Raw genomic sequence first — 23,349 nt, forward strand, 5'->3', positions numbered from 1 at the left:
CAACAGTCTTTGGGCGGCAAACAACTCTCTTTGAGTTTGGATTTCCCGGTAGTTACGCGATATAGAGGGCAATGTATTCGATGAATTGTTTAAAAAAGCTAGACTAAAACAATCCGACGTTCATGTACGTTTTGTAAACTACAATCAATTATCTTGCATCCAAAATCAAATAATTCCCGGTTGCGCCGCTTGATACATAGGCTATGACAGGAAATTTCACAACGAAATAATATACGTGTTCTCGTTTCTAAACCAGCGGTGCGTCATGATCACATCAATGGCATGTCTCTTGTGAAGCTAAGTGTCAAAATCTTCTTACTAAAAATACATAGAAGATTTAACCCAGTTGTCATCTCAATCACATGAGGTCCATACCAACACTCTTGATTCTTGCATGGTTTTAGAATTGTATGATTCTTGTGGCCTAGAAATTAAACTATATATGTGATCAACCCACCAAACTTGGAGTCAGGGGGTCCAAAGCCATGAATGAACAATGACCCCCATTCCAAATTTTGATGGCCATCCAAGTACAAATTTGCAGGACCTGCAGCAGCTGCAAAAGATGGTCTGTCTGGTAATTCTTTCTTAGCCGAATATACGAAGAGACCCCCGAGTTAATTAGAAATCGAAGCCAAAGAGTGGTCCTTGATCGATCGAGCTCGATCGTATTTAGATTTGCTGGATGCACATGCACCTATTATTATTATTATGATTCATATGTGGCTGCATGTAGATATCATATGTGGCTGGCCAGCTACAGTTGGGATTTTGGGAGTTTGTATAATGCTACAGTTGGTAAAGGAGCCAGGGACAGTTCTAACTTCTATGATGATACATGACCCGAAAGAGGGTCCTGAATCATTAACTGCCGAGGTTTGATGGGTTTTGAGTTCTCTTTTTCGTTGTTCTCTCTTCTGTCACCAACTTCCTCGGTTTCCAGCAACCACATTTCATCTGCTTCTGAACCAGCTAACCTCGCAACGCATTTCAATTCACTTTTCACAAATCAGGCATCTAAAGATCACAGTTTCTTATTGTTTAAGCATCATAACTTCATGACATGTTTACTTGCTTAGAATTGAAAAGATTATATATCGCAGACAAACTTGAATGAGAAAAAACCACGAATCGAAGACAACCGAAATGAAAAAAAAAAAAAAATTAGCGTGACAATGATTCTTAAACTATTGTCACCTCTTAGTTCTATATAAGTAAACGTGAACTCAAGCTAGCCCTAAAATCGGTAAACTTCTATAAACGCATATTTTATAAGGAGAATGAACCAATATATCAATGCACGCATATGCATATTTTTTTAGTAGTCATTAGTACTCGGTTAGACTGATGCCCACTTTTGTTGATTCACAGTAGACAGTCCATACTCAGTCCATACCCTAGCTACAAACTGTTCATAATTGACAAATTCAAGCCTCCTATATTGCAGAAGCTTTAAACTACAATAGATGTTCATCTTTACATTGATTCCTTATCATATATACCTTATTCAAGTTACGTCTATATATGCCTACTACCCAAAATTAAGGTAAAAAAATTAGGAAAAATAAAAATGAAACCAACAAAGAAATGAAAGAATTTGTTAGAAAACAGAAAACGTATCAGGCTGAGTGGGATTGTGATTGAGTTCTTCCTCCCACACCCTATTGTTATTCACATTCTCCTTCTTCTCCTCCTCCTCGTATTTATGCTTATTGTTCTTATTCTCCTCCTTCTCGTCACCACCGCATTTATTCTCCCCGAATATTCCCTCCACCACCGACTCCACGTCTATTTTCTTATTTCCATCCCTACCCTCGTTCTCCTCCTCCGGAATATACGGCGGCCTCGGTAGTTGCGCCACCGAGTCCCACCGCCCTCCGATCCCAACAAAAAACTCGTGCCCCTTGATTTCCTCCAACCCGATTCTCTGCTTCGGATCCTTCTCCAGAAGCTTCCTGATCAAGTCCCTTAACGGCGTCGCTTCCCCCGTCAGCTCCGGTGACTTCGTCAGTATCCGGTAAAACGTCTCCTTCCGGTTGAGGCCTCGGAACGGCGTCGTACCGTACAGCATTTCGTAGAGTAATATTCCCAGGGACCACCAGTCCACTTCGAAGCCGTGGCCGTTGGCGGATATGATCTCCGGCGCCACGTACTCCTCCGTTCCGACGAACGAGTTCGACTTCCCGGAGGAGTCGGAATCGGTTTTGTGATCCGACTTGGCGGTTTTGGTTTCCGCTTCGGTTTCCGGTTGTACGATCAAATCGTCCGGCGAGATTCCCGAGTTGCAGAAGGTGTGGAAGAGCGACCTGCGCTTCTTCTTGTTTATCTTGTGGACGGAAGCGGATTTCGGATTCGGTTTCGGAGCAGGTTTCGGAGTCTTGATCGGCGGCGGCGAGAGCTTGGTGGAAAGATCGAAATCCACGAGCATAATGTGGCCGTTCTGTTGGATCATAACGTTTTCCGGTTTCAAATCCCGGTAAACCACTCCTAAACCGTGCAAATACTCCAATGCGAGAACCAGCTCCGCCGCGTAAAATCTGAAAACAACCACCACAAAAACAAGAATATCAGTTCTAACTTTCAAACAAATTCAAAACTGAAAAAAATCAGTCAGGAACGGGAAAAAGATCTCGGAATTCCGTTGTAACAAACAAACTCGTTACGCACCTGATGACGTCATCGGAGAACATCCTCTCCGTCTGTCTCTTCCGGAGAGAGTTGAGATCGCGGCCGGAGCAGTAGTCGATGGCGTAGCCGACGAGCTTCTCAGTGTGGAGGACTCCATGCAGTTTGGGGAGGAGCGGGTGATCGAAACGACGTAGTACTTGCTGCTCGAAGCAGACGCGGCGGTACTCGTCGGCGCCTTCGCTGTTTTTACTTTTGCGGTGAATCAAGTCCTTGGAAATTACCTTCAAAGCCATGAGCTCCTCCGTCTCTTGGTCTTTCACAAGAAACACCACGCCCTTGGCTCCGCGGCCGAGCGGCGATATCACTTTTAGGCGCTGGAAATTAAAGCTCGGCACCGCCGAAACGGCGTCGTTGTGGTCCATTTGGTCTTGAGGGTTACCGGAAAGTTTGGGGGGTTGTGGAAATTGTGGGCGGTTTTATAGAGAAGTTTTTAGAGCTGGCATGGGAGTCTTGCTGGAGAAGTATTCAAAGAGTGTGGGCCAGAGAGCGTGTGGGGTTGGTGCGGGTGGTGCTTTAAATGTGGCCTTTGGTGGAAGGGGTGCATTGCGATGCGGACACGTGGGTGGAAATGTGACGTGGCGAGGATCTGCGGCGGGTTTCTGTTTTGAGCCTTGAAGATGACGACGTAGGTGATTACTTTGTTTCAAAAACGAGGGAAAATGGGAGGAGTGTGATGACGTGAGAGAATAGCGCTGCTTCTAGAAGCCGTGCGCAGCAGGGAATGTTTTCTGTTCAAAGTTCAAACCCGGCGGTTGTGGGCTTTTGGGCCGTATAACCCGTATTGTTAACTTCTGACTGGGCTTTTTCTAAGCCCGGAACCTGCTCCTGACTTCGGAGCCTTTGTGAGTGGAATCGTCGGGACCAATTTTCAGGCAATTTCAATGTATATATACTCGCACGAGTCTCATCAGTTTTAAACAAGATTGAACCTTTCCTATCCAACTGCCAGAACAGTTTTGACTTGCGGTGCCCAGGTTTAACTGAAGTAAAAACTTCTTAGCCGCTCTTTCCAAAACCATCTCTTGGCTTTGGTTAACCTTCAACAAACATGATGAACTACACTCCAGCATAATTTCTATTTACATGCGTTTCTTCAGCCTAATTCTGAGTCGGAAAGGATTATTTTTTATTTTTTTTCAATCTTGTTCTCTTTGTTAGACTCATAAATTTTTGAAAAATGGTCTCTTGGATCTAATTCTGTTTTGTATGATGTCTTCAATTGTTTTGTTTATCTATGTTATACTCATCAAGTCACTCTTCTTATATCAAGATGATGAACAAACCCAAAAAGGGCATGAATACATCCTGAAGTCCTTGCCCACAAAACTGCATATTCGGCCCTCCTACAACGCCTGTCATGTACTGAGGCTCCTCAGAAAAAAATGAAACTGTCTGAGTTCACCTCCAAGTTCTCACTCAGCTCTTTGGGACTAAAGGAAGCACTTAAAGGAGTTCTGGTCCTCCATGAAACACGGAATGAAGTGAAGAAGAAACGAGGCAAACCCATTGGCTCCAAAAACAAAAAGGGATGTGAAATCCACTCTCATTTTATATTTTTAATCATCATTTACATAAAAAGACAAAAGTTAAGTCATTATAAACAAAATTTTAGTTACCACAAATGAAAAGTAGAAGTGTGGATTACAATCTGAAAAGTGTAAATTTCACTTCCCAACAAAAAACTATTAAAGAAGAATGTTGCAACAGAACCTACACCACTATCACTAATCGACTTCTATGTTTTTCTCATAACACCTCCAAGCTCTAGTAGCAAGGGCAAAGAGAAAATTTGGTATGTGTACCTCAGTTATGATATACCGAGGTATATGAAATCTTGTGTCGTAGCCGAGCCGAAGAACATATTTGGTACGGTTGAGCCGAGCCAAACAACTTGGCTATTGAAAAAGTCAGTTATCGACTACGTTAGTCTGGCTCGAATACAGTTGGTTGGTTTGTATGCCGACTAACTGCCAACTCTATCTCTACTACTATAAAGCCAGATCCTTAAAACCTTCACCAAATTGTGAACTTCCATAATTACTCTTAATGAATTAACTAACACAAATAAAAACCAAGGGTTGTTATAGTAAAAACAAAAACAAAATCAAAATCAAAACAAATTAATTAAATAAATAATCATAAAAACTACCGATTAGTAGAAGAATAATTGTATAATAGGGTAAACTTATCTTTAGTTGATCGTGATTATAGTTAGTAGATGGAGCATATGTAATGATAAAATAATTTGAGGTTCATATTCAAAACCAATTGACAATGGATGTAGAGGACCAAACATTTATAAACTCACAAACAATTTCTTATATTCCCGATATGAGATTTATATTTCAACACGTCCCGGATGTGTGACTCGAGTTCAATATCAATTCGATATTTAAAAAAAAATATATATGAGAAACAAGTAAAATTTTCATTTATGAAAATGCTGATGCATTTTATTTTGTTCAGTGTGAAAAAATACCGTAGATTGTAGATGCTGTCACAATTATTGCGATTAATGTATTCTAGTGAGAGAACAAAAATGGACCACTGCTTAATTTGTGGGCTATAATCTCATATGGATAAGCAAACATCACTGACCCCTTCATTTTAAAACCCAAAGACACCACCTCTCTGGTTTTGTCTTCTTCTTCTTGGTGTTCCCAGTTTCAAAAGAGCAGGAATCGCGAACCATGGCAACTGCAAAATCCACATGTTTTGCCTGAATTATATGGAGTCGCGCAGGCTTTCCATTCTCTGTTCCCACCTCCTCCCCGGTTCGGGTCCTTCCCCGACCCGGCAAATTCCCGTTTCCAGGTCCATTTGTGGTGCTGGTTCGACCAACACTAACCAGCAGCCTAGTGACTCCGACCAAAACGACTGCGTTTTCTGCAAAATCATACGCGGAGAATCACCTGCTTTCAAGGTAGAGACTTAGCTAAGTTTGAAATTTGTGTAATTTGTTTCACGGATTGCTTCCTCATTTGAATTACAATTGTGTTGAATGCAATTAGCACAAAGAAGAAACTTTATTTCAAAGAATGAGTCTTGGTTTAAGGCAATGAAATAGTTGCCCATTTTGTACTGGGTTTTGACAATAGTGGTTGCTTAAGTGTACATTATGAATGTTCTAGTGTACATTGTGTTAGTGTGAAGATTGTTATATGGGGGTATTGGGGTAATCTCTGTAGTTCTCTTTTTCGGTCTTGGATGACTACTTTGGTTGAGCCATGATTGATTCTTTCTGGCATGTTTTTTCGACTGCAGATTTACGAGGATGATATTTGCCTCTGTATATTGGACACACATCCGCTGAGTCGTGGGTAAGGTATCATTAATCTGTCATACAAGTATTCTTTTCCTTATTGCTGCTCTTCGCTTTCTTCTTGTTGGAGTTTTATGGTAATTTTGGTAGGCTCAGGGTAAAGTTGAACACATGTACAAAAGAGTCATCTCAGTTTCATTAATCCAGATTATGTCATTGGTTAAGCAAATTTGTTAGTGTACCTGGGATTATGTATGTATATGTATATGTCTCTTCAGGCTTTGAGGGCCTAATATTTGATTTCAAGCATTTTCTGTAGCTGCTCTTTTTCATTTTCATAATACTTAACTCAACTTATCCTTCGCAAACACTGAATGGTGTCATAGTTTGTAAAGTCCTCTCTTTTGCTTAATGAGCTTCAAATTGTACTTAAACACATTAGTTCTTAATAAGATAACAATATTACAATGCTATTATCTGAGTGACTTTAGTTTAAAACTATTTTGTTCTCCAGTTATTCAGTTTCAAAGTTTTGTTCCCCAGGCATTCTCTGATCATCCCAAAATCTCATTTTCCTTCCCTCAAAGCAACACCTCCAGCTGTAAGTATAATCCTATTGATTCAGTTAGCTCACATAAATTTGTCATATAAAAAAATAAGAATAATATGTGGTGAGTTCTATTGCAGGATATCATGGCATGTTATATATGATATAATATTCAGGTATTGATAGGGTGAACTGCTTGATATGCATATGACAACAAAGAATACACATATATGCGCTTGTAATAGGTAGAAGGTATTCTTAATAATTCGGAAGCATACATTAAATGAACATCTTGACTACATCAATGATAGTTGAGCTGGGGTTTTCTTGGCATATCTCTCATACGTTGTATGGATTTATGGTGCGGTATGCATATGTTTCTATATCGGTACAGAGTTTTATAATCTTGCATGAGTCTGAGTTAACTTGTTCTGCAGGTGGTAGCTGCAATGTGTTCAAAAGTACCCTTTATCAGCAGTGCAATCTTGAAAGCTACTGCTTCTGGTAGGCCTTCAAACTTCGAAAATCATTTGCTTAGGCACCATATTGTAATTTGCTTGATTGCGTTGCTCTATAGCAATTATGCTGTACTTGAGTGTTCACTAAAATCAGAGGAGGTACTTGTTTGGTTAATCTGCATTTGATCCATTGCAAAGTGACAATGACTTGGAAATACGGTCTTTGTTCTGAACTTATGAGGATATGGAGCTTTATCTCATTACTTACTCTGAATGACATCCCTTTGTTTCCAAGATGCATTTTCCAGCATACCTGCCTTAAGCCTTTGCTTTATAAAAGCTTAACATGGAAGTTCTAATTATGCAGATTCTTTCAACTTGTTGGTTAACAACGGTACAGCTGCAGGCCAAGTTATATTTCATGTGAGTCATTAAATTTTCCCTTCAAATTTGCATTCAATTAGCAGCAGTATAACGGAGAAATGATGTATCTGCTGTCAGTACCAAAATTTCAAGTCTCATTGCAACTGAACAATGGGAGATGTTAGTATTAATGAACTTCAGCATTTCACTCCTGTCCTTACATTTTCTGACCCTTGCAGACTCATATTCACATAATTCCACGCAAGGCACTTGATTGCCTTTGGGCTTCTGAGGTATGCATAATTCACCTTTATGTTTCTTTTGTGTGAAAACTGCACTCCGAGTATATAAACTTGATGTATCATGTATATGAACACTTTCATATTGATAGAGTTTACGGAGGCGACCCCTGAACATAGACCAGGAAGCATCTCGACTTGCAGACCGTGTTCGAGAGCAACTATCATTACCAGACAACTCTGGAGATAGCAAAGACGAAGGATCTAGTCTTACCGGAAACTAGATACATATTGCATCCGCTGTTGTAATCTACACTGTACAATCATGTACCATATACGTTACTTCAATTCTTCAAATCTTTAGCCTACTGGGTTTCATCTGTGTGACAAAGAACGAGCAACACCTGCTTTTACAGTTTTCGCCTTCCAAGCCCTCCCCTTCCGAGCCCTCCCCTTCCCATTTGTAATATGCATAACACTACTTGAGAAATGGATTGTGGACATTGTGGCTGCTTGCATTGCATCTGGAAAAGTTGGAAATTTTCATAAAATATCTCCAATGAAAGCTCCTCTTTACATAAAAGTTTAAAAGAAATTTAGAGAAAGATTATCTTGGAAGTGACCAATGAGAGCCCCATTTGGCAATAAAAGAAAATCTTACACACATTCTTGAATCTTCCAATAAAAATGAGACCTTGTAGGTGAAGGGTCCAAGTTGTTTATTTTTTTTAAATTTTAATTTTTTTAAAAAAACAAAGAGGACCAGTATAAACAAAGTCTCTGTCCATCTGAAAAGACATTGCTTCTTCATTTCGCGCTTGCTTCTTCAGAAAAAAACGAAGCCTTTTCCTCTTCCCTCTTCAAATTCCACACCAACACTCGCTCAATTCGTGTAGAGAGAGAGGGAGCCGGCGCCGGAGATACACACACACACACACACACACACACAGAGATGGTTGTTCCCGGGGCATTGTCTACGGCGGAGAAGCTCCGGAAAGACGGCAACTCCTACTTCAAGAAGGATCGTTTCGCGGCCGCCATCGATGCCTACACTGAGGTATTCATGCTTCTTTGATTCTCTTTCTCATCTTCTTTTCCAGAATTTCGGTCAGTAATGTTGAATTTTGCGTTGGGTTGGATTTGAAGGCAATCACGCTGTGCCCTAATGTCCCTGTTTATCTCACGAATCGCGCTCTGTGTCATCTCAAGCGTAAGTATGTATAATCAGTCGGCTCCTTCCTCTCTCTCTTTCGGAATTTTTTCGATTTTAAAGGTTTGGGGAATGTGGTGATAATGGTGGAAATGAACGCAGTGATTGGACCAGAGTGGAAGAAGATTCCAGAAAAGCTATTCAGCTAGACAGTAATTGCGTCAAGGTAAAATCTTTCTATTTTTCGGCTGTGTAGAATGTGTTTTCGGTTCCTTGAAAATTGAGGTTCGAGATAATTAGAGTGGAATTTGGGTATTGCTTGTGCATTAATTCACTAGTTTGTTCATTGAGTACTTGTGAGGCATTGTGTGATGCCAGTGCGTCAGTTGTTGAATTATCATCAATTGGATGCTTATCTTCTCCTAAGTTGTTGCGAATAGTTCGTTTGGTGGGGAGGTTTATCTTGAGTGTTCAGTGTTTATAAATTGATGCTTATGCACTCAATGTCGTTTTGCACAAGAGATTGATGCAGCAGGCTTTTGTGCTTCCTGTGTTTACAAAGTTGATGGTTGTGGTCACATTGAGCTCTTTCAGTTTCTCATCCATATTTTAAGGGCATCTTCGGGGTGCACTTTGTTGTCTAGAAGTATTTGGGTGTCATCTGGACCCCTCACTGCCTTGGAGAATGATACATTCTTGCAGAAGTGTTTTAATCATATTGCACCGGATTTGTTATATTTGTTTTTTGAGTGCTTGATAGTTGCATCCTTTCATATGAGTACATTGATTAATGGTGGTGAGCCATCATTCTGTTTCTTGATTTTCCGACTTTTTATCTTTTTAATAGATGCAGTGTCGATAAAGAGTTATGTTTGATTGGATGCTTAAGTGAACCTGCTACCTAGAAGTTGGTTTCCTTTTTTGTGCTTTGTGCTCCTGGCTTCCGTGGTTGCATGCTTACTCGTTAATTATTGTCTTTCTTGGAAGAAAAAATCTCACTGTTTAGCATGGGGTAGCCCCAAAATTGCCTAATAACTTTATGTTAAGTATGCTATGTATTTTGTTCTCGAGTCGAGGAATTCAATCTAATGTCTTCAACTGCTTTAGGAACATTTTAATTTTCTGTTTCATATTGGACCATCATAGTGTATTGGCAATTGGTTGCATGACAGGCCCACTATATGCTGGGGCTTGCATTACTACAGAAGCAAGAGTATCCTGAAGGAGTTAAGGAATTGGAGAGGGTAAGCAGTTCTTTTGTCCTTTCTGTCTAGGATGTCTGTATTATGTGCATATATAAAATTTGTTATTCACTCTGTTATCTCTTCTTTCGTTTTGCTCTCTTTTTGGTGCTGTAATGATGAATACTGGGCTCATACTGTGTCCCACACAAAGTCTAGTTTTTCTATTGTTCTGGTTGAATCAGTTTGTTTGTGACAGCATTTGTATCATGATGAGTCTGTCTATTAGACATGATATTTCTTATTGCAATACTTTTGTCATAAATGACTAACTATTTTCTGTTCATATGTTTGTTAGAATATAGCTTCTACCTAGTTCTGTTTCATGCAAGGGTTTAATGAAGTAGAGGTTATGCGTGTGAACCTGAAGTTTCTGGTGTCAACTGTTTTCATAATATGACAAGAATTTAGGTTATCAGAAAGAACAATTTTCATCTTTTAGACACCGATTGTCTTTGTTATTGGTAGTTACATCATATTGTCCTGTTTTCTTTTAAGTGTCTTAGTAGATCCTCCAGACACATGCACCCATTTATAGGATGAATGATAAGGGGTAGCTCTAAATAAGAAATGACCTTGGTAGAACCACTTATGCACTGTTCAATCCTGCTTAAATTGCCATTATGAATTTTCCTGCATTTCAATTGGGGAACAATTTACTTGTAATAAAATATAATGATAGAAGAAAACCTTTCTTCTTCTAAAAAACAAAATAAATAAAAATAGAAGAAAACCTTGAAGTTCAAAAGTTTAGGAGATTTCTGCTAGAAATATATATAGATATATATATATATATAATTGGATTCCATAATATTCAGAAAGAAAAAAAAACAAAAAAAAAACTAACAAAGTAACAAGGATATATAAAATAAACAAATAAATTTAGGATGGTTATTGGTTGAAAGTTGCCCAATCTATTACCTCATTTCTATGGCTTCAAGAATGAAGAGTCATATTACAGTTGAGTACCTGCCTCAAGTTGATTGTTCATCAGAGTGACTCTATGAAGCTCTCTTTGTAGCTTGAAAGTCTTGTTTGGACAAAGGTTTCAAACTGACAATAAGGGCAGTATTGAATACTAATTGTAGCTTAAACAATTAGATGCAAGTGATGACTTAATAAAACGAGTCTTTAGAAGCTAAATTTTGTAACTTGGGAGTCCAAGTGTTGCTTGAATATAAGTTATAAGGTTTCAAATTGAAAGTGAGGGTAATATCTGATAACTTACTTAAGCTCAAACAGTTAGTTGGCACCAGTATAGTCTTCTGCATGCTAATCATGTTATTCTTACTACTTGATAGACAACTCATCAGTTGCTTTTGGGTGATAAATCTTTTGATTCTGTTGAGCTCTTTCTGAATTTCTTTACAGGCTTTGGATCTTGGGAGAGGTGCTGATCCTAAGGGTTATATGGTAGAGGAGATATGGCAGGAGCTTGCAAAGGCAAAATACATGGAGTGGGAAGAGGCATCGAGTAAACGTGCATGGGAATTGCAAAGCTTGAAGTATGGCTTGGCTCTGAGTTTAGGCTTTTGATGTTTGAATAATTACATTGAATTGCTTTCCAGGTGTTCATTTTGCTATTAGCTGCTTCATAAAACTTGTTTGATGTTTCAGAGAAGCTTGTGAAACTGCACTCAAAGAGAAACATGATGCTTTTCAGATGGAAGGGTTTCTGGATGAAGCTGGTACTACCCATATGAGACAGTTAGAGGCTTTAGATAGAGTGTTTGAGAAAGCTGCAGAAGCCGACACAGCAAGTGAGGTCAGTACATGTTTTCCTTTCACTCCATTCACCTTTTTCTTGTTTCTTTCAAGAAGAGTAGTGATGATGGTTAAAATTTCAGGTGCCAGATTATCTATGTTGTAAAATCACTCTTGATATATTTCGTGATCCTGTAATTACACCAAGTGGTGTCACATATGAGAGATCAGTGATCCTGAACCATCTTGAGAAGGTAATGTTTGGTCTTAATTGCATTCAGGTATATAGATAGCCTGTACATAATGGTCTTATTGACATTGATATCTGATTGTTTTTCGCACTATACTTCAGGTGGGTAATTTTGATCCTATCACTCGTGAGCCAGTCGATCCATCACAGCTAATACCAAATTTTGCCATAAAAGAAGCAGTGGAAGCGTATTTGAAAGAACATGGTTGGGCCTATAGAACGTGGTAAAGGTTTGCTTCTTGCTCTTTGGAACTTAGAAATTCCATAGTTGTGCTAAAACATGTAATGGAATACACTTGTGTGTCAGAGAGCAGTGGAAAGTCCTATCCTTTCGAATTGTAGATATTCTATTGTCAGAGTCATCGACTTGCTGCTTGTGTAGATTGTGTCCTGAACTTTTGCACACTAGTGTGTAGTGTTTAGCAGTACAAGCCGACAGTGCCTTGTGGATTGTAAAAGCACCTAATACGTGCTCTCTCATGAAGCACTTTCAAGTTGCACAATGGCAAATTTTTATGAATGAGAAACGCTTCTTACATATGCGAGGTTTTTTACTATGTTTTGTTCAGCTGCAAATTATTCATAGTTCAGCTACCAGAACTCCAATAATGGATGTAGAAACTATAGGATCGATACCAACCTCTGAAATTAGATCCCCAATGGAAATAAAGAGAGCCACAGACCATGTTAACATCATAGCTTCTTTCATTGTTAACCCACTTTTCTGTTGCCTATTGAATCAGCTCGTGCTCTTCCTGGTGGTCATTTAAAAACAAGTGTGCTGTGTTTTGTGTTTGTTTGTCCCATGCTCAGTACTACAACATAATTCACAACTGACACAGATGTGCGTGCTTTTCCTAATGTGCTTGTTTTATCTTTATGCTATCCCTAAAGATTCTAGCTTTGCAGCCACTCACCATGTTATTCCATCCCATCTTTTGTAAGGTTGGCTTGAATAGACCAAACCTCAATTATTCACATTTTCACATACACAGGGATATAAGAAACTTTGTTTTTGCTTGGTTGCTAATTGGGTATATAAGTTGTGAGTTACTGGTAAGGATGGCTTTGTAACATTCACTCTTTTTAATTTGGGTTAAATACTCTATAGTTCATGTGGTTTGAAGTTGACATTTATTCAGTCCTTGTGGTTTCATTTTAATCTGAATGGTCTTTAAAATCACGATTTTTCTTCTAAATAATCCTTCCATTAATTTTCTCAGTCAGATTGCTGATGTAGCCATTAAAAATTGTAATTTTTTAACAGCCAAGTCAGCATTTTAAAGGAAAGAATTGTAATGTTTTTAACAACCAAGTTCAGATTAAAATAAAACCATAAGGACTGAACATATGTCAACTTCAAATCACAGGAAAATTCTACAATGAGTCAATGCATGTCATGCATCAACTCTGTCATAAAGTTGTAACACGAGTCCTCAAAGTAGTAATATTAGTCCTCAAAGTAGTAATATTAGTCCTCAAAGTTGTAATATGAGTCCTTAAAGTTGTAAAAAATGTAATTACAACATTAGTCCTCATGTGTCGTTAAAGTGGTAAAATGTGTGCTTAAAGTGATAATTGAGTCTTCAAAGTGATAAAAAAAAAGTTGTTATAACTTTAAGGACTCAATTACTACTTTAACGACACATCAGGAATAATGTTGTAACTAAAATTTTACAACTTTAAGGACTCACATTACAACTTTGAGGACTAATTTTACAACTTTTGGGACTCATTTTACAACATTATGACATAGTTGATGCATGACATGTATTAACACACCCTAGCCTTACCCCAAATCACAAGGACTGAACAAATTTCAATTATTTTAATTTTAATTTTTCTATGTTTAGGGTTTTTCTATGTTTATATCCTAAACCCTAAACTCTCATCAACCAGCTTCGGTTTATATGTTCATTTGGCTCCAGACCGGTTTATACTATGGAATATCTGATGCTTCTGTTACTTGAATAATAAGATTATAGGGGCAAGTAGGTAACATAATCCTAATCCAAATGGGACTACTGTTTAACAAAAATGACCTGGCCTTTGCTCAACATGACCTATTTTAAATGTGTTTTCCTTAAGTAAACAACATGTGGTTCATTAGCAGAAACCAACTATAGGGACTATCTAAAGATAAAGCCTAAAGATTAGGTTTTGTGGGGTTTCAATTTCAAAGGTAAAAACAGCTCCATAATTCTTAAAGGGACAAAGAATAGAGTCCCCATGACTTGGACTTGGGGGAATCTAAGAGAACCTCACTCACCATCCACACAAAAAATCTCTTGCAGAGATAAAAAGGAATGATGGAAATGAAATGTTGTGGCAGTGGAGATAAGACGTTCATATCTCTTAACAAATGGGAACGAAAGTTAGTAAATGGGTGATGCTACAGTTACAACTTGGTTTTGTAACTGCTGTGCAATGAAATATCAATTGCTCACAAAGAGAGAGCAGTGAGCTGAGTAGCATCTTAAAATTCAATGGACCACAACACCAGAAATCACAGCACCATTCAATATGGACACATTCTTCTCGTTTACCATTTTCAACAGTTTCGATCATCCAACAACGCAGCCATTGATTCCATTTCATTGTTTGGAACCATCCATATTGGTCAAAAGTGAGTAAAGGAACCCATTGGATTGTAGTGAACCATTTTATCTTCCAATGCAAATTGTTAATTGCTTGATTCATAAACTAAAGCATTCATGGTTTGGGACTTTGGGACCTTTGATGACTTTTATGTGGTAGTCGAAGAAAAAGAGTACAAAGAAACTGCCAGTTTTCTGCAGTCAGTTGCTGATTCTGAAGCAATTTTGTTCTTCTGGTTTGGTAGGGGCTAAAGTAGAACAATTGACATTAGCAGAAACAAATGATGAAACCATTCCACAAAACAAAGCACGATTTTGGTAAATATGTACATATAAAGCTTGCTCTTTTATTTCTTCATGACTAGCTTCTGAACTTGACACTGAAAAATCTTAAAGAGGAAGAGAACATACAAAATGGGGGATGGAGAAAGATTACACAATGATGCCCGAGTTGCCCGAGTACTGTACAACCAACCAGGGATATGGAACTAGGTGAAGAATATACAACTATGCTGTTCTGTAACACTGTAACAGTGAAAAAAGTGATCCCCCATCAAGCAGTATGTGTCAAATTTACGCCTCTGTTCAGTCTGTCTAGGATGCCACTTGCTTTCCTCTTAGCCCTTGAAGTTCCATTCTTGGCAAGCTCAGATATTGTTCTGTAGTTCTTCTCCTCTTCCCTCATTTCCTTCCACTTGGTTGGATCATTGAAACAGATAATGTGAAGGACAGCGATGCAGTTCTCCTTGCTGCGGTCACATATGGCGTCCCTCATGATGCTTAACAAGCAAGGAACAGCACCAAGATCACCCATTTCCTCCACAGCCTTGGGATGGCTTGAGAGTAATGCAAGGATGGTCAACAACTCATCCACGTGCATACGGTTTGTTAGCTTCATGAGGATTGTCTTCACTGCACCAACTCTCACAGCTCTTGCCTTGTTCTCATGTGTGACACATAGATTAAAAATCGCAGAAGCTACATCTTTCATTGCTAATGGATGCCCCTCTTCAAGGAGGTCAATGAGTGGTTTCAGGGCACCGGATTCTCCAATGAGTGCCTTGTTGGAATCAAGAGCAGACAAAGTGAAAAGTGCTGCAGCTGCATTACTCCTTGTCTGAATTGTTCCTGATTGCAATGCTTCAATTAGTAGTGGCATTACCATCGGAGTTTCTGCAACGAGCTTCTTGTTGTTGTCATGGATTGAAAGATTCAATAGCGTCGTGATCACATCTTCTTGGAGCTCCGAGTGAATACCACCTTCAAACTTGCCTTCGGAGAGTGGACTGAGCAACTGAGGGATGGCATCTAGAGACTCGCCAAAAAGTGCCCGGAAAGAAGGGATCCTCTTTGTCAACAACCGAAGCTCCTTTGCAGCTTCTTTCTGTTCAGGCAATGCGGAAGACATCTTCTGGAGCAAAGAAAGCAAATGGTCTCTGTCTGATGCTGTTATCCCATCCTCATTGGCAAGGAGAGCAGGATCCGATAACTGAATCCCTCGATCTTTACACCATTGCAATATCATTCCATGAACCAAGTTATTAGGAGTAAGAATTGTGTGTGAAAGTACTTGTTGGGTTTGAGGGCATATCCTGTTGCCTGATTTCAGCTGCTTCTGGATGAATGGTCTATCATACGTCTGTCAATCAAAACAACAAACATTACAGCCAATTGAAGATATACAGAAATTCAGCATTCTCTTCATAACAAAAACTTGGTTCATACGATGAGCTTCTTTTACCAGAGCTTGAAACAAAAAAGATTCTCAAAATTATCACCAATTAGTCATTCAGCTTTAGTATCAACAATACAGTACTCAAATCCATATTTTAACCATCACAAATCAAAATTACTATGAACAGTACAGAACTCAAACCAAGAAAGCAGATGAGAAAACCTCAAGAACTCATTTTGGTTGCTGAGAAAGTGAAAGAAAACAAAACCAGACTCCCACTTCTCTTCCTCAAATTTTCTCAGGCCAACAAACAGAGCAAGAAATCAAATTATACAAAAACTGACTTAAAGACTCAAAATTGGTACCAAAGAACCAATCTTTTCTAGCATTTTCAAAACCAGAATCCAAAATTTCCAAGAACCCAATTGCGAAAACAAACCTGTCCTGTAGAAACAATCACAGGGTCTCTCATCAACTCCTTGGAAATTGGGCACTTAAATTCCTCAGGGCAAGCCAAAATGTCCTTAAGCTTAAAAGACAGTGATCTCTTCTTCAGCTCCAATTCCTTGAGAGCACCAAGAGTCTCTTTCGCCTGATCAATTGTCTCCGTGCTGCAACCCTCATCGTCCACAATAGACCTCACCAGTCTCAGCAACTCCTTCTTCAACTCTGTTGCCTTGGCCACCACCGCCGGATCAGAATCAAACACGCCGGTCTTCGCCATTGGGTCGGTTCCTCTTTCTGGGTTTTCGGTTCTGGATTCTGGGTCGGACTCAAAACTCAATCTTTGTTTCTGAGAATGGAGAAACAAAGCAGAGTGGGAATGGGGTGTGACATTGTTCTTGCTCTTCTCTTTTTGCTTTTGGGGGTTGGTTCTATTTATTCTCAGTAACAAAAAAGAAAGAAGGAAAGGAAACTCAAAAACTGTGTAAGAGCAAAACTGAGGGGAAGCCACAAATAGTCAGAAGACCAGAGGAGCCAAGACACACACACGCAATCCACTCTTCTTCTTCTCCTAATCTATAGAAGTCTGCAACTTCTTTTTTACGGTTTCGTCACTTTTTGATTTTTATCTTTCATCTTGTTTTGGTTTTTTTTACTCGGTGCTTGCCTCGTCAAACACGTTTAAAAAGCTAGAAACTAGCAGTAACCATAGAACACCACCTGTACTGGTAAAAAAATTACCAAACCAAATTCTCGTTTGGGAAATGAAATAAATGGTATTCAAGTTTAACCAGCTTTTGTCAATTTGACCCTAATAAATGAAAAGGTTTCTGAGGATTTTCAGGTGTCATAAATTTATTTACTTCCCTTTGTAGTGAGAGGTGATCCAGAATTGAATATTGTCGAGGATTTTGAGCAATATGTACTTTATTATTGGAACTAAAATTTCCTAATTTGAGTGATTGTTTAAAACTTTGAATAAATTATTAGATCGTTTCAAATATGGTTATAAGGAAAAAGAAATATGGTTGATTGAAAACTTGTCATTCGGCCGGTTTGGGGATATGATATAGAAAATTAAAATAAAGATCTTAATTCAGCTCGCATTTTCTCTTTTTACATCAAACTAAATATTTTCAATCGTGTACATCAAACTAAGTTGGGATAATCAAATCGAATATTAAAGATTTATAAATTAACAAATAAAATTTCAAACTCAGACTCGATCATAACCTTTTTCGATGTTATGGCCGGAATCAGTCGTCCGCTTATGTAATGTTGGTAAAAACCACTATTATTTCTAACCTCTCTTTTGTAAGGAATGAAACATTGTCATATTATTAAAAACTTAAAATTTGTTCTAAATGTGATAGTATGGTGGATTCTTTTTCTTTATGGAACATAGTCTCGTGGATTTGTTGGCAAGTAGTTCACCAATGATCCAAAATTGCATTCCCTAACGATATGACGTTCAACTTAATTCGCCAATAATTGTAGAAAACCATTTTCACCAAAAACAAAATAGTTTACTATTAACATCTGCCATATATTATGAGATGTAGCTAGTATTAAACTTGTGGAAGCAAACTTGATTATAATAAAAAATTTGATCAAGCTGAAATCACATTAGCCCTATACTATATATAATGTGATCAATGTAGCTAGCTAGCTAGGTAGGTTATGACCTCAAACATATAATCTTAATTAGACTATATAGCCAAGATGGTGATCACTGGGTCCGTATATTAGATCAGAATCAGATGGTCCATGATGATTGATCCTATTCATGCATGCATATGTATATATATCTCTGCTGTTACGGAATCCATGGCTGCATGCAGAACCAGCTGGAATGACGCATAATCAACCAGCTGAAACTTAACCCACTCACTGACTCGGACCGAGTCACTCTCATAGCCACCAAGAGTGTGCTAGAGTATAGTGTAAGCCAGAGGCTCTGGATCGATCTGGATCATCAGTCTTTCATGGATAACAGCAGTAAGAGATATGAAGTTGGGGATGCTTAGACCAGAAAAAGAAAAGGCTGCTTGGTGGATACGATACATGCGCGCGCAGTAGTCGTTTTTATTTATGTATGGATTCACATGCTTCACCTGTTCTTCTTGCTTATTCTCCAAGTAAATGATGCTCTTAGCCTGGCCCGACTGCCACCAGAAAAACAAAAAAACAAAAATTAAAAAATCAAAGAATTCGAAGTGAAGAGTGTAGAATGCCACACTCTAGCTAGCTAGATTTGGTTTGGGAAAAGTTTGTTTGTTTTGTTTTGTTTTGTTTGTTCTATTCTTTTAGGTTTAGTGAAATAAATTTTATTTCGTAAGTAAGAGGTTTAGATATTCAACTCACACTACAATATTAGTTGTATTTCTCAATTGTTTATATAAAAATAAATAAATACGAAACATAACGTAAACACCAATTGAAATATGACCATGCAAAATCGAACTTTCTATGTTATGATTAAGACTTATGTATGAAGTTTTGTGACTTTCGTCATAAAATTTGTTTCACATAAAACGTGCTTAAATTCGATATGGGCAAAAAATAAAAAAGATACATAAAAAGGGATGTATTTGACATCAAACGAATACACCTAAAACATTTCATACTTATTCAACACATTCAACACGCAATCATTTTATTCAATAAATAATTATTCAGAATGTAACATACTTTAACGCATCTTGCACAAACTTGACTAAACTTATCACTTTGTTTCAATAAAAACGAAAAAGGGAAACAAAAAATGCAAGCAATTCAAAATTCAAGTGTCAAAACCACATTAGTACTAACTATCCGAAAAACTTTGATCTCCATTCTGTTCAAGTTCCATCAATCCATCCTCGTGATCGTGTAACTTCATGTATAATAAAGAAATTTATCTCAAGGAATTTGTTTTTTTTTCTTGGTGAATATATTAGTGAGAAATTCATGTCAAGGATCCTAGCAGAGTAGATTAGCGATTGGACCTTAGTTGGTTGAGTGTTTAATTTGGGTCCAAAGGCACGAAAGTTGTTATGGGAAATTGCGTCATTACATGTGATAAAAGTGAGGAGGACATGTGTGATGTGTTCGGATACGTGTTATTCCCTTACACCTTCATGGCTTCATTTTCATGAATAAAAAGACAACAACTTCAATTCAAATTCTCCAGCTTCGATCAATTTCAACGAGCTTGATCGAACCCTTGTTGGGTGATGATGCATATATGGAACTTGAGGATCGAGCAAAGAAAACGAACAACATCAACATCCAATTTTAAATCAAACAATCTATGTCAATCCTTTAATTTCCAAAGGGTACTCGTGTTCGTGTCAGGTACATACACTTGTATGATTATTTGCTATTTTTGTACAGATTAATGAGAGACTTGAATTATAAATCAAAACTAATCACGTTTTATGATTAATAACTTACAACTCATTAAAGAAATTATGGACTTTATGATTATAAAATTTGAGTAATGTTAGATGAACTAACATTTTAGATACCTCATGCATGTTACAGCTATGTGACAGAAAGTATCATAGAATTTCATTAAATGATGTATATGTGTCACATTAGTTGCTACATGATATACGATACAACTGTACCTAAAATGTTTATTCATCTAGCATTACTCATAAAACTACATTGATTAATCTAAAAATGAATGTATTTTATACGTAGAATATAATAAAAAGAGTTACTCATATATATCCAAGCAAGTTTAAATACCAATTAATGTGGGTTACAAATAAACGAGGTCTGAGTAATTTCTTAGAAAAGTGCTTCTCATAATATGAACAATGTTAAACAGCAACGTGGATACCGATACTGTACCAACTTAACTACTTTTAAGGTATTGAGTTTTAATCACAAAAGACATCGATTTAATTGAGTATGATCCACTCACATATAAGTTATATTTTATTTGTTACTTTTCTGATATGAAATCTCTCTCATCTCGAACAAACAAGTCGAGAAATGAAATACCAAATGAAAAGCTAGTTAGACTAAATAACGTCCAACAAATTCTAGAGGAAAAGGCTACAAAGTGTTGCTTGAATAGAAAGTAATGCACTAGAAATGTGAACTGCATCATGTTGATTTTCTTTCCCGTCTTAATTCTCCAATGTGAACAGTTTGGCTAGTTTGAATGCAACTTATTGGGCGACAATGTAAGAGAAAGTTCATCCCTGGTGGCCTTTCCCTAAGCAGGTATATATATATATATATATATATAGAGCCTGGCTTAGAGGTCCTGATCTTCTCCAAGAAGGCAAGAAGCTTTAGTACTTCGTGGTCAAGGACCACCTACTCCCATATATATACATCTTGGTGGAATTAATCGAGCAACTAGCTAGATAGGGCATAGGAAAGGGAAGGGAGTACGTAGCTCAAACTTGGAAGACAATTCAACCTAGCTAGGCTTGCTTTGCTTACGTTTGGCGAAGAATTGTGTCAAGTTTTAGTCCAGTAATATCTTATGTGTATTGGCTGCGACAGCTTTGCATAAATTTCAATGAAACCATCTTGAATTTTGAGAGATTAATTTATAATGCAAACCACTTTTTCATCACCAATCAAGTTACTAGTTAGAACTGATAAAAGTTTGCTGAAGTAAGAGTATAGAGGAAGGCTAATGAAAGTCAAACCAACAATCTACAAATTTCATCGGGTTGGATATTTTTTTTGTTTTTTTTGTTTTTCGTTTCTGGAGTAATGTTTTTGTTTATGAATCAAGCAACGAATAATGCTAGCTAGCTTCATGACGATCATAACTAAACGATCGATCAAAGGACCTACATCAATAATGTTTAATGTTTCCGATATCAGATGACATATATATTGTCCATTCTATATACTTGTTCAGCCTCATTCTTAACTCTAGCTATGATCGATCAATAATTTAATCTAATTTCAATGTGTTTGAACAAGTAGTATGTTACATTACAGAAATTAGCTATGATCCATCAGATCCTAAACCGAAAACCTAACGTTAGCTAGATTCGATTCCGATATTTTGTTACTCAGAGAACATTAGGAGGAGATTATTCGAACTAATTAGACCGTAAATATACAAAGCAATGGATCAGCAACCTAGAGTATCATGATACAAAGTGGCAAATAGATCGAGATGATCCTGGATACTGCTAGACGCCACGACTCTTCACTATGCTTCATGTTGAATCGATACACAAGTACGTGAAAAACAACTTGTGTTGGGGACTTCAACCTAAGAAAGAAAAGAATGAAAGAATGTTACGTACGTACCTCAACTCCATATTCAGCTTCGGTTTGTACTAACCCTCTTTGCTGTTTCTGATATTTGATAACAGATCGAGTTAGATACCAAAAGAGAAGGGAATAATTCATCCGTATAGCTAGGAAAGGAGGACAGATGTAGATGGAGAAGGGGACTCAAGGTAGTTTGTCACCATTCTCATATCTCTCACGTCAATCATTGCATTAGGTTTGGACGGGCTCTCTCTGTTTAATATTATGCATGTTGATCGATCAGGCGTCGCTCTCAGTGCCTGAAGAGCTATGAGGAGGCGTATAACAGCGATGTGCCAAACTCGGCTACAAACTTTGCCTGCCTGTAATTCCTTGTTTGTGAATGCCCACCTTCTCTCCCCATGGTGTACCCCAGGAGCTCCTTTGTCATTTTCATTAACACCACAAATAATGCACAACCCACAAACAGATGCATATGTACGTGAAACTCTACTACTCAATATGCTTCTTAATGGCCTCTCAATCCCTCCACAACCAAAAAACCATGATAGGTTAGGTGTAATAGTCTCATTATTGAAGTCTTTCATTCTATGAAAGGTAAACCCTTAATGTATATGCATAATATGTTAATTACTGCATTATGTCGAAGTTAACTCCAGTTAATATGAAAATGAGTTCCAGTCTTCCAGACTTCCAGTAGTACTCGATCATTTCTCTGAAAGGTCGAAGTTAACTCCAGTTAATATGAAAATGAGTTCCAGTCTTCCAGACTTCCAGTAGTACTCGATCATTTCTCTGAAAGGCTGGTTCCATCGTTTTGCAGAAGGATTTATTCATTTACTGTTCATATATAACTGATTAAGCTGCCCGTTAGTACCAATATGCTCGATCAAAGAATCAATTACACGTACGTTTAGTCAAACAAAACAAGGTATTTGGGAATTTCTGATGTATTAGACTTTCTCCATCAATGGAGTATATATATACAAGACACCAAGTTCTATTAGGAAACTAATTACAACAAGATATTCCTAATAATACATAATATTCACAATCCTAACTACAATAGATGACTCACGTCAACACTCCCCCTCAAGTTGGAGCATACAGATCACAGATGCCCAACTTGTCAAGTGAGTCATAAAACGCCTTACTAGAGACTGCTTTCGTAAGAATGTCTGCCAGCTGCTCCTCGGTAGGTACAAATGGGAACACAATAATCTGTCGATCCAACTTCTCCTTAATGAAATGTTGATCGACCTCCACATGTTTTGTTCTGTCATGCTGAACTGGATTATGAGCAATTTCAACCGCAGCTTTATTATCACAATATAGAGGCATTGCCTTTTTTTGTCTGAATCCCAAATCTCTCAACAAATGTCTCAACCACAACATCTCACATATTCCAAGAGCCATTCCACGATACTCTGCTTCAGCACTGGAGCGAGCTACCACCTTTTGTTTCTTACTTTTCCAAGTAACCAAATTACCAC

At 37.9% G+C, this 23,349-nt stretch overlaps 4 protein-coding genes across 4 annotated transcripts; 2 read left to right on the plus strand and 2 right to left on the minus strand.

Annotated features, from left to right (window-relative positions):
• Positions 1-1,254: 1,254 nt before the first annotated feature.
• Positions 1,255-3,233, minus strand: LOC101301834 (serine/threonine-protein kinase OXI1-like). Its single transcript, XM_004290104.1, has 2 exons — positions 2,668-3,233; positions 1,255-2,537 (listed from the first exon to the last, which is right to left on the minus strand). Exons 1-2 carry the CDS (start codon positions 3,048-3,050, stop codon positions 1,601-1,603), a joined length of 1,320 nt encoding a protein of 439 aa, XP_004290152.1. The 5' UTR covers positions 3,051-3,233; the 3' UTR covers positions 1,255-1,600.
• Positions 3,234-5,280: 2,047 nt separating this feature from the next.
• LOC101302125 (uncharacterized HIT-like protein Rv1262c/MT1300-like) lies at positions 5,281-8,026 on the plus strand. The gene is made up of 7 exons (XM_004290105.1): positions 5,281-5,611; positions 5,953-6,008; positions 6,494-6,551; positions 6,935-7,001; positions 7,323-7,378; positions 7,558-7,611; positions 7,710-8,026. Exons 1-7 carry the CDS (start codon positions 5,399-5,401, stop codon positions 7,839-7,841), a joined length of 636 nt encoding a protein of 211 aa, XP_004290153.1. The 5' UTR covers positions 5,281-5,398; the 3' UTR covers positions 7,842-8,026.
• Positions 8,027-8,453: 427 nt separating this feature from the next.
• LOC101302411 (E3 ubiquitin-protein ligase CHIP-like) lies at positions 8,454-12,378 on the plus strand. The gene is made up of 8 exons (XM_004290106.1): positions 8,454-8,614; positions 8,704-8,771; positions 8,870-8,933; positions 9,880-9,951; positions 11,320-11,453; positions 11,566-11,713; positions 11,796-11,906; positions 12,005-12,378. Exons 1-8 carry the CDS (start codon positions 8,510-8,512, stop codon positions 12,128-12,130), a joined length of 828 nt encoding a protein of 275 aa, XP_004290154.1. The 5' UTR covers positions 8,454-8,509; the 3' UTR covers positions 12,131-12,378.
• A 2,434-nt stretch (positions 12,379-14,812) lies between these two features.
• On the minus strand, positions 14,813-17,169 carry LOC101302710 (U-box domain-containing protein 9-like). Its single transcript, XM_004290107.1, has 2 exons — positions 16,614-17,169; positions 14,813-16,138 (listed from the first exon to the last, which is right to left on the minus strand). Exons 1-2 carry the CDS (start codon positions 16,896-16,898, stop codon positions 15,053-15,055), a joined length of 1,371 nt encoding a protein of 456 aa, XP_004290155.1. The 5' UTR covers positions 16,899-17,169; the 3' UTR covers positions 14,813-15,052.
• Between the last annotated feature and the right edge of the window lie 6,180 nt (positions 17,170-23,349).

This window comes from Fragaria vesca, linkage group LG2 (assembly GCF_000184155.1).
Source record: "Fragaria vesca subsp. vesca linkage group LG2, FraVesHawaii_1.0, whole genome shotgun sequence".
NCBI classification, from domain to species: domain Eukaryota; kingdom Viridiplantae; phylum Streptophyta; class Magnoliopsida; order Rosales; family Rosaceae; genus Fragaria; species Fragaria vesca.

Excerpts from the sequence above, each read along its gene's own strand:
- LOC101301834 (XM_004290104.1), bottom strand. The coding sequence starts at position 3,050 with ATGGACCACAACGACGCCGTTTCGGCGGTGCCGAGCTTTAATTTCCAG. Across the intron at positions 2,538-2,667 it reads TTCTCCGATGACGTCATCAG|ATTTTACGCGGCGGAGCTGG; the intron begins GTGCGTAACGAG and ends GGTTGTTTTCAG.
- LOC101302125 (XM_004290105.1), top strand. The coding sequence starts at position 5,399 with ATGTTTTGCCTGAATTATATGGAGTCGCGCAGGCTTTCCATTCTCTGT. Across the intron at positions 6,009-6,493 it reads ACACATCCGCTGAGTCGTGG|GCATTCTCTGATCATCCCAA; the intron begins GTAAGGTATCAT and ends TTTGTTCCCCAG. Across the intron at positions 7,612-7,709 it reads ATTGCCTTTGGGCTTCTGAG|AGTTTACGGAGGCGACCCCT; the intron begins GTATGCATAATT and ends TCATATTGATAG.
- LOC101302411 (XM_004290106.1), top strand. The coding sequence starts at position 8,510 with ATGGTTGTTCCCGGGGCATTGTCTACGGCGGAGAAGCTCCGGAAAGAC. Across the intron at positions 8,772-8,869 it reads CTGTGTCATCTCAAGCGTAA|TGATTGGACCAGAGTGGAAG; the intron begins GTATGTATAATC and ends AAATGAACGCAG. Across the intron at positions 11,454-11,565 it reads TGGGAATTGCAAAGCTTGAA|AGAAGCTTGTGAAACTGCAC; the intron begins GTATGGCTTGGC and ends TTGATGTTTCAG.
- LOC101302710 (XM_004290107.1), bottom strand. The coding sequence starts at position 16,898 with ATGGCGAAGACCGGCGTGTTTGATTCTGATCCGGCGGTGGTGGCCAAG. Across the intron at positions 16,139-16,613 it reads TGATTGTTTCTACAGGACAG|ACGTATGATAGACCATTCAT; the intron begins GTTTGTTTTCGC and ends TTTGATTGACAG.